This window comes from Gobius niger (assembly GCF_951799975.1).
Source record: "Gobius niger genome assembly, chromosome: 12".
Lineage (NCBI taxonomy): Eukaryota > Metazoa > Chordata > Actinopteri > Gobiiformes > Gobiidae > Gobius > Gobius niger.
In genome coordinates this window covers 24,444,119-24,454,434 of record NC_136863.1, presented here as the reverse complement: position 1 = coordinate 24,454,434, position 10,316 = coordinate 24,444,119, and the positions used below count along the sequence as shown (strand labels likewise).

Genomic DNA, 10,316 nt, shown 5'->3' with positions numbered 1-10,316 from the left:
CACAGCAAGGAGGTACAAAAGCATCTAGTAAAACAATGTGGAACACGAAACCATAAATCCAGTTCGTGGAAAAAGGCAAAAAACACAGCTGTACCAAGAGGGAAGTTGCTGTTTGTTTACACGTCGCCATAACATATCACCCAATAAACCGAATAAAATACAAGCATTGCGAGAATGTGAATTGATGAAAGATAGCAAAAAACATGTGAGCTGTGAGCTGGCTCGGTGGCGCACCTCCGACCGTACTTGGAACTTTACTGGGGGCGGGACATCACCAGTTCGTATACATGGAGATGTTGCAGCTTCAAATGCTATATTATGATAGCCCACTGTCTGCGTTTAGCTTGAGCTTCATTAAGAGCATGTTTTGTATTGCTTGCATTCTTATCACAGTAAGTAAATTATCACCTGAAACGTTTCACGGTGTGGCTTTAAGTGTTTTAAAGAACCAGATAGCTTCAGTGCAAACTCTATTGATCTTACATTCAGCAGTCAAACCCTGGCGTGCATTTGCTTAATGACCTATATTAGCCCAGTGTCACCATTTGACCTTCACACAGGTCATTTTCATATAGGCCTATGGGTCACAGTGTATCAAGCCTGCTTTATCCACTTCACTGTGCATACCAGAGCAGAACGTCATTACACATCAATTTCTCTCCATTGTCTTACATAACCCCAGTGTTGTTGACAGCAGTGGTCGCAGCTCAGCGCACGAACGCCCCGGATGAACTTGAGCTGACCGGGAAACAGATAATCCTCGCGGGCTAAATTTATCCAGAGTGGACGCCACAAGTCGAAGCACAGGCGGTGCGTTGATCATGATTCCCTGCCTACCCCTGCGCTGACCTTACCTCTATAAGCGAGGGCCGCGTGCAGAACATGGCAGAACCCGCGGAGAAGCGCTTCAAGAGCAGCCTGCCTTGGTGCGCGTCTCACCGCAGTGCCAGCAGCAGCACAGGCCGGGGCGCGCTCCCTCTCCAGCCCGCCGTGGAGGAGGCTCTGTGCGGGGTCAGCGGCCTGCTGTTTCACGGAGCCTACCGCCTGCAAGCGCTGGTAAGTCACACCATTATGGACAACACTCACTGACTGCGTTATTGTGCGCACGTTATTATCGCTGCTGTTGTGCTCGAATAGACTACTTCAGGGTAATTTATGACGCAGAAATAACACGTTAGAGTGTCCAGACAGCATGACATGCAAAGAGTTAGTTTCCACCATGTGTGATGCTTACAGCTCAAAGACGAAGGAAGTAGAAGTGATTTATTTATGTTTTGTTCGCCAGATGTTATTATCTGACTGCATAGAGCATGACAGCATGAAGAACAGAATTAGGGCATCTTTGATGTAATGTTTGACATATGTCCAGCATTAGCTGCATCAGAGAGGCTTATAGATTGTGTTCATGTGGTTGACACATAAACATTCTACGGTGATAACTATGGTTAAAATGTCAAAATGAGTCTTACATGAAACAAAAACCGGCACAGAGAGTCAGCATGTAAACTAACTAAGGTCTGTTTTTTCATAATGGTGTCCAAAACTGGTGACTATAATCTAAAACATGGGTGTGATGTTATAATAATGTGTTAGCCTTATGTAGCACTTTTCCAGATCAAAGATGCTTTACAATTTCGTACATTATTCATTCACTCCATACTTGGTGGTGGTAAGCTACTATTGTAGCCACAGCTGCCCTGGGGTGGACTGAAGGAAGTGAGGCTCACTAACACATTACATTCACCAAGGTGGCCATACCGCTTTTGCTATGCCCGATCCCGTCAGACCTTGGAAGCAGGGAAGGGCCAGGTTGGTGCTTGGATGGGAGACCGTTTGGGAACATCTGGAAGCCTGGCGAATGGAGTGAGTGAGTGAGTGGTTGGTGGTGGTCGGAGGGGCCGATGGCACAGACTGGTCGCCTCGCTTCCGTCAGTCTACCCCAGGGCAGCTGTGGCTACAATAGTAGCTTACCGCCACCAAGTATGGAGTGAATGAATAATGCAATGTAAAGCGTCTTTGAGTGTCCAGAGAAGCGCGATATAAAACCGATGCATTATTATTATTATTATTATTATTATTATTATTATTATTATTATTATTATTATTATTATTATTATTATTATTATTATTATTATTATTATTAAGGCTTTCTGGTGTTCCCAGGTAGAACTGGGTTCTGCTTAACAATACCAGTATGGAGTCAAAAAACAAGTTTAGTACCACTGATGTCAAAATAATAAAAGAAATCGAAAATCGAAAGCAGGTTTTTATGTATCTTTAGTTTTGATGCATGTAGGTCTTTGAAATTAAGTTAGCTCAAATAAATTAAACAAATGTAAAAGAAATAGCCTTTTATAGAGTAAATGAACATTATTGCTCTGTTTTATGATTGTAGATGACAAATACTTTAGTGTAGGTATTGGAAAAGCATTTTTCATTGGTATCAAAAACAATGTAACGACATCCAGCCCTATTCCCGGGCCCTATCCTGCTTAGCTTCAGAGATCTTGTGGGATCAGGCATAGCAAAGGCGGTATGGCCATGTTGGTATGTTTTTTGTTAAAAAAGATTTCAAGACAAAATGTTCATATGGGAGGTTTTGGGCCTTGATCCCAAACAAATAATGATCAGGTTAAACATTTGGCAATTTTCTGTTGGGAGGTATCGTACAAATTGAGTTTCTCTCTCATGGAGTTGTTTTGGCCCTCCATCTGAGATTAGGAAGTGATCGATGTCTAGACTGTGAACGCAACCTATTGTCAGTGACAACTGCATACGACACTAAGAACTCAGATCTCTCCTGAGCGTGAAAGTGATCTTAATACAGCGTGAAAGTGTATTAAGATCAGTCGCACTGCAAGAGCCTGCAAAAACTCTTCATTGTAATTTGTTTTTCTTCCAGGCATGTGCATTTGAGCGAGATAACGTGGCTTTCCCTCGTTTGGCCTTGTTCTTTCGACATGTGGCGCAAAGGCAGCAGGAGGAGACCCAGCAGCTGCTGTGGTACCTGGCCCAGAGAGGAGGCACCTACTGCAGCAAGGACATACAGGTGAGTAGTTCGAAGCTCAAACCTTGGGTCTTTGACTCATATGTTTCGTACCCCACGGCTGTGCAGCTATTCAACTACATGAAAGCTTATATTATATTTAATAACAAGGAATCACTCAGAGGGGCAGTGATCAATATGTTTCTTTGTTAAATACAAGTAGCTCACACAAACTTGAAAGTTAATTCAGAGGAGTTTATACAAATCAACACAACAGCTCACTTGTTGTCATCCTTAGTCAGTTCCTTCAGATGAGAACATGTGAAAACAAAACACAGACTTTTGATTAAACAGTGCTTCAGGCAGTGCAGAAACTTTACACTGTTAGTCTTCCAAGTAGGTGTTGCCATGGCGCTTGTGAGTGCCACGAATGTCACACGGAAGCTATGAAGATATTATGGACATCTTGGTTATATGGCCCTCAATTATCATGTTAGGTTGAATTTGGGAATTTCAATAATTTCTTTCAAATAATCTGTTCTGTATCCTATTTGTGGAGCCTTTTAGTCCATCTACAACATAGCGCATGCCAGAATTTCTCAGACAGGAATTACCTTCACTGTTATAAAGTCAAAAATCATCCAATTATTCATATATAAACTTGATTTAACCTGAAGATTCTAGTGACAAACGCAAATCAAGGTCAGTCAGAGGTCATGGTCAAGAGCGTGTGGCATTAGCCTGAGACGGGGGAAGGGGTGTAATGGTAGAACCCCCCTGGTTTGTTTCTGGGCAGTATTTAGATGAACAAGTTTGAAGAGTTGATATGTGGGTCCATTTTGGAAGCAGAATTTATGACGTGAACATTATCTGTTGGACAGTGGAGCTCCTGTCTCTGAATACGTTCTCCTTTTACTCACTCTGACCTCCCCTATATCCCGCCAGGCGGATTCATCTGACCTCCTGCCATTAGTCATTGTGTCAGAGAAGGTGTCTTCATGTTTGAAAAGGCGCCAGTTTCATTTCGGAGCTCTTCATTTAGGCTGAGGTTTAGTTCGGGATGGGTGAAGTGGGTGAAGCGAGAAGCAGGTTTACCACAGGAGTAACCCGTCCCCGTCCCCACACCCACCTCAGCACAAAGCCGGGGGAGGGTGTACTTTTCCTCTTTAAGTTCCGGAAAAAATTATAGAGATTAATGCCGGAGCAGGAGGACGGTGGCACTGATGTGGTTTCCAGATGCGTCTGGACGATAGTGCGGGTGGAGGTGTGAGCGGAGGTGGCGCTGGCGCGACAGGACTTTATGAGACGTGAAGAATCGGTTCAGGGCTGAGGCCCCTTCAGTCAGCAGCACTTTGGGACACCTTGTTATCCAGAGTGTTTGTTTTCATCTGATTTTTGATGTACATGTTGATGCAGCGTGCAGGGAACTTTCACAAGGATACTGTCAAACTGCAGCGTTATTATGAACAATAGCAACATTGCATACGACATAGGATCATCAGGACAGATGGTAAACACAAAAGAAGTAAATACTGAGCAACTCAAATGTGTTGTAGAATATTCTCTCATAGATGCTCCTGGTTGGTAAATGGTAAAAATGGTAAATGGTCTCAACTTATATAGCGCTTTTCCACCTACATTAGGCACTCAAAGCGCTTTACAGCAAGGATCCACTCACCCATTCATACTCTCATTCATACACCAATGTACGCAGACACTGGGGGCAATGTGGGTGAAGTGTCTTGCCCAAGGACACAACGACAATGTGCACTCTCAGGAGGTGGTTGGTGGTTGGTCTTCTTGCAGTTACTTTGTTCTATGAGTATGGTGATGACATGGTTTTTTAACAATGTCTTACCTTAGGTTGGATTTTGGTCACAAAACAACAACAGGACATATTTGTTTTGTTATTGATGTGGTAGATGCAGTGGTGCCATGTAATGTAGTACTCTGCGTATAATGTCTCCAGTAGTTTCTATTTATAGGTTTATAAGTGGGATATTGCATGGGACAGGACATGTTCACACCTGGCACCAACATGTTGCAGGGCGACCTGATCCCCTGCGCCTGTCCAGATTTAAATGCAACTGATCTGCGTTGGATTCAGTCCAGTCTGAATATCATAAATCACATATCAACATTAATGAGCTTATAGCCAATTCCCATCTGCAAAACGGCTTCCGTGTAAAGTGTAAACAATTCCAGGAATATACTTGGGTGGTGATATTTGCTTCACGCGTTAACCACAAACTACTCTAGTTATTAAAGTATTTTCTAACACACTGCCTCACCAAGGAAAAATCTGAATGACTGGGGCGACAGTGGCTCTGTGCAGATGGTAGAGCGGGTCGTCTCATCATGGGAAGGTCGGGGGTTCGGATCCCGCCTCCTGAAGGGGCACACTGTCCTTGTGTCCTTGGGCAAGACACTTCACCCAGCTTGCCTCCAGTGTCTGCGTACATTGGTGTATGTGAGAGAGTGAATGGGTGAGTGGATCCTTGCTGTACAGCGCTTTGAGTGATGTAGGTTGAAAAGCGCTTTATAAGGTGAGACTCATTTACCTTGAATCATTCTATCTATGATTTCTTCCTCCCTGATGGCATGAGCTTATTCCAAGATGATACTGCCAGGATTTATCAGGCTCACGTTGTAAGAGTGCTTCAGGGAGCATTGAGACATGATTTTCACATATGGATTGGTAGCAACAAATGAAAACAACACTGGATCTTTTGACATTGCTGAAGCTTATTGAAACAATGCTACAGAAAATGCTGTAACCAAAGCTAAAGGCGCTACAAGCAAATATTAGAACCTGTGACCATTTGTTGTGGCAACTTTTTTTGGTTCAGGCAGTAGTGACATCACCACTGGGACAATTATGTCAGTGGTTTGAGTCTTACAGGAGAGGAAGTGAACACTATGTGGAAAGATGTGCCAGCTCTGTTGAGATGACACCACCAATGCAGGGGTTATGTTCTCCCTCAATAGTAGGGGAAAGACTTTATGTAAATATTATTAGGACATGAGTTTTGAGTTTTCTTTCTGTACTGACCGAATGCACACACGCCTCATTGGTAAACCTGGCCTGACCTTAAAGTGGCAGACAGTAGCTGGGCCTTCAAAAGCCTGGTGCGCGTGTGTGTGTGTGTGTGTGTGTGTGAACATAGGGCTCTTTGAACACTGAGGACTGTCCCTCTCGGAGATGTTTACCCAAGGCCTCTCTCAGGACTGAATGACCTCTAATTAGTGCTTTACAGCAGGCAGCTGGTGTGAAAACTGCCACCTCAGCTGTCAGGTCGCCTCTCTTTTTTGGGTTTGTGACGACCTTTATGAGCTCAGACTCATTTGTCAAACAACACTGTCCCTCTAATGTCTCGGGCTCATCTTTTCAGGTCTCATAAGAGAGAGCCGGCGTTTGCCAAATTTTCGGAGCCAGGACTCGAACACTTGATGCCACGGCGGGCATGTTGATCCGAGTGTGTGTTGCAACATAGGCCAAAAATTCACCAAGGTCCAAGATGAAAAAGAAAAAAAAGGTCAAACAAAGGTCTGGAACATTACAGTTGTATTGTATTTTCACGCATGTTTGAGTAATCTTTCAATCTTCTGCGGCGACTACCTTCACTTGACATGTCTTGGGAGGTTTGTTGTGAAGGGGAGCGAGGGGAGGCAGGAGGGGTTTAGATGAAGTCGGAAGAAAGGCGAAGGGACGTTTTGAATAAGTGTGTTTAGTGAGCTCATTTTGAGAACATAGCCTTCGTCATTGCTGCGTTTCAATTGGTTCTTCTGTCCTCTGTTTTTAGAGGCCCGGCTGCGAGGCGGTGGGTGCTGTCCTGCCCGCCTTAGACCTCCTCCTGCTGCAGCTGAGGGAGGAGGTGGGCTTCCTGGCGGAGCTGAGTGAACTGTCCCGGGACAATGGGGACCCGCAGACCTGCAGTGTGGTGAAAACCCTCCTCCTGAGCCCCCGAGTGGAGCGCCTCAAACAGCTGGGAGACATGCTGACCAGTGCGCGCAGACTGGGCTGCACCAGTGACCCAACGGGGCAGTTCGGAGAGTACCTCCTCAATGAGCTGCAAGAGGAGCTGAAGGGATGATTGTTCTTTTGAAGAGTTGGTTTGGCTGTGAAAAGCTTTAGGAATATGGATTTCCCGTGGTCATTTGGTGTAGCAGATGATGAATGAAAGACTGTAGAACTTGGATCTGTGTAGCATTCAGGCCCTAGTGAGTTGTTTTTAATCAGTAACATTTAACACCCCAGTGATGTTGGCCACATAGTTACACTTTATGACACTGTAGCACCTCAAAGCCAAATTTCTCTGTATGTTTTTAGTGAAAAGCAAAAATGTATGTTTTTCTATAATACTACTGTTCTAAAGCACTTCCAACATTGCTGATCAATGTGTTTTGTACAATATTTTCTTATTAGCTATCAAAATCATTCCTTTTCCAATAGCGTGAGAATGCTCTATTTACATCCATTTTGAATAATGTAAATAATGCAGGATTCAATTCTACTTTGTATAAGAACCCCTGTCTGTTTTAAGTGGACAATGTGGATTTTGTATTTATTGTTGTAGCAAACTTATGGGACATTGTGTTTTGGACCCAAAATAAAAATATATATATATTGTTTACTTAGTATTTCATTGACTTGTTATTATATGTCATTTGCTGTATATAAGTATATTAATATGATCTGCTTTTCATTGTTTGGTCCAAGAGCAATTTATTTATGATCCATAAATAAATTCATTGTGGTCCTAGTGGAGCTGTAACAGCCTTCCTTGATGTGTTTGTCCTGGCTGTGCAACAGAAAGTTTGAAGCAACAGCTTTAATGCAATACAGACATGTTGTCTTTATTAGATCAGCTGTCAATCACTTTTGTAAGTGCTAATCTCTGAATATTTCCTCAAACATTCCAAGCACTCCCAGCTTCTAACCAAGTGTCATTGGCTCAGATTATTGGAGACTAAAGGCATCAGACCTGCGCGTTTCCCTGTGGCCTTTTTGTTCCTGGATTAGTCCTGTCTCCACTCTCCACCTCCCTCTAGTGGCATCATTTTACAACTACAATGGTTGTAAATGTGGAAAGTCGTTTTTGTTGTCGTTTTTAATACCTTGAGCATTAAATATTAGGTTGTTGTTCGTCCAAACTCCAAAGCGCACTGACAGCTGGTAAATGTGCAGGTCAGAAAATCACTGCTCCTCCGAGTGACCACTGCTCTCTGCGGCTAAAAATAACTCGCTCTGACATTTAACTGGATTACTGGTTCTCACTTTGATGTTCTGTTTACACTGGGATATGTGAGACACAAAAACACACAGTAAAACATTGAAAAGTCACAGGAATTCAAACAAATGCATTTCTTTATGAGCTCTAAATGACAATATAGGCCTACTGTTACACTATACTCTGGTATATTCGCATGTAATGAAGAAAATGTACTTGAATACTTAGTGGAGCTTTTGAGGATCTGTACTTTTACTTGAGTTGTACTTTTGTTGATTTTTACTCTGCTGCAATAGAGATACTTTCTGATATACTAAATGTATCAAAGTAAAAGAGTATTTACTGCTTGTTTTGTTGAATTTGCACATATTATGCACATTCTAGATAAGTAAATGGTAAAAGTGTAATTTTGCCATTTTGCCCTAAATCAACCTCACCTTATGAACGCACATGGCACCTGACTTGTAACATGTAAATCAATTGATTCCATGACTACATTACCATCCATGAAATACTTGATATTGAATTGTTTTTTGTTTGTTTTTTTCGTTTTATTTGGCATGTCTACCCAACTGTCTAACCATGTCCCTGTTCAAAACACCAGGTCAAGGGCCAGGGGTCACAGTGCTGGACTTGAAGACATGCCTCTGTCTGAATAAATCTGCTGAGCAGTATCCACTCACACAGTGAGACACCTGATAGGGGTTTATTCTCAAGTCTCCAATTAGTTCAATCATGCACACTATGCACTGTGTGTTGAGCGTTATGTTGTCATAGTTGTGTTTTCATTGCTAAAAAGGCAAGTGGAACTAATACAAATAATAATAATCGGGATTACTGGCTGTTGCTAAATTGAATCTATTTTTTCGTCATACATGCCTTTATGTGTTTTATGTGGTCTAATAACATATGTGTTGATAGGCCTATGAAGAAAAGAATAAAGTGAAGTACAATCTGAACATTTTATTTTGTGAAGAGTAGGCTAATTGAAAATACCCGCATGCCCCAATAATATTCAGCAGGCCTACAGAAAACAGGCAGGATGATATAAGTTGTGTGTGTGTGTGTGTGTGTGTGTGTGTGTGTGTGTGGCTGAGAAGGTTCTGTCTGTTTACACAAACAATGCTTGACACTTTATCCCTAAGAATGCCAGGCCAAACACCAGAGCAAAAGGCCCACATAGGCCACACACCACAACGAGCCTTTTTAATTCATGTAGATCCACTGTCCGCGATACACAGTGTCCCCACGTGTGCGCGCCCGGCCCCGTGCACACACTGAGCAGTATTACTGTGTTACTGCTCTGTTAGGGGTAATTGTACACTAATTACCGTGAAGTTGTAAACCCCTCCTGTCGCTCGCTGATTGGCTGCAGAGCGGTGGTCGCTGAGGGCCGGGCCACGCCCCTATGTCTAGTCCTGGGTTTAAGAGGCCTGAGGCTCGGACCTGAGGCAGAACCGTTTGTGACAGAACGTACATTCCCCCCACAGCCCTTCACGCACCCCGTGTCCTGTCCCATTCTAACGTGATTACTCTCCTCTGCTGGAAACAACATGGAGCTGTCGGATATCTCCTTCCCTATCCCCTCTGCGGACGACTTCTACGATGATCCTTGCTTTAACACCAGTGACATGCATTTTTTTGAGGATCTGGACCCACGGCTCGTGCACGTGAGTCTGCTGAAGCCAGACGAGCACGCGTCTTCTCCATCCTCGGGCTCTTCCTCACCTCCGTCCTCCTCTCCCTCTCCAAACTCTCTGATGCACCTCCATCACCACCACGAGGCCGAGGACGACGAGCATGTCCGCGCGCCCAGCGGGCACCACCAGGCGGGCCGCTGCCTGCTGTGGGCGTGCAAGGCGTGCAAAAGGAAGACGACCAACGCAGACCGCAGAAAGGCCGCCACTCTGCGCGAGCGGAGGCGACTCAGCAAAGTCAACGACGCCTTCGAGACGCTCAAGCGCTGCACCACCGCGAACCCCAACCAGCGGCTGCCCAAAGTGGAGATCCTCCGCAACGCCATCAGCTACATCGAGTCCCTGCAGGCCCTTCTCCGCGGCGGGCAGGACGACAGCTTCTACCCGGTGTTGGAGCACTAC

At 44.2% G+C, this 10,316-nt stretch overlaps 2 protein-coding genes across 2 annotated transcripts in view; both read left to right on the top strand.

The window, feature by feature from the left end:
• The first annotated feature begins 625 nt into the window (after window positions 1-625).
• On the top strand, window positions 626-7,506 carry LOC306971178 (ferritin light chain). Its single transcript, XM_079567353.1, has 3 exons — window positions 626-1,056; window positions 2,903-3,049; window positions 6,790-7,506. The coding sequence occupies exons 1-3, from the start codon at window positions 883-885 to the stop codon at window positions 7,078-7,080; spliced, it is 612 nt and encodes a 203-aa protein (XP_079423479.1). The 5' UTR covers window positions 626-882; the 3' UTR covers window positions 7,081-7,506.
• A 2,264-nt stretch (window positions 7,507-9,770) lies between these two features.
• Window positions 9,771-10,316, top strand: part of myod1 (myogenic differentiation 1) — a gene marked incomplete at its 5' end in the record, with an annotated part of 2,211 nt that continues 1,665 nt past the window's right edge. The window contains one exon of the mRNA XM_079567980.1: window positions 9,771-10,316. This exon is cut by the window's right edge and continues 51 nt beyond it. Coding sequence (XP_079424106.1) covers window positions 9,771-10,316 — 546 coding nt within the window.

Bases quoted from the DNA above. Each gene is read 5' to 3' on its own strand.
- LOC306971178 (XM_079567353.1), top strand. From the start codon at position 883: ATGGCAGAACCCGCGGAGAAGCGCTTCAAGAGCAGCCTGCCTTGGTGC. The intron at 1,057-2,902 runs GTAAGTCACACC...TTTTTCTTCCAG, and splicing joins CCTACCGCCTGCAAGCGCTG to GCATGTGCATTTGAGCGAGA. The intron at 3,050-6,789 runs GTGAGTAGTTCG...CTCTGTTTTTAG, and splicing joins ACTGCAGCAAGGACATACAG to AGGCCCGGCTGCGAGGCGGT.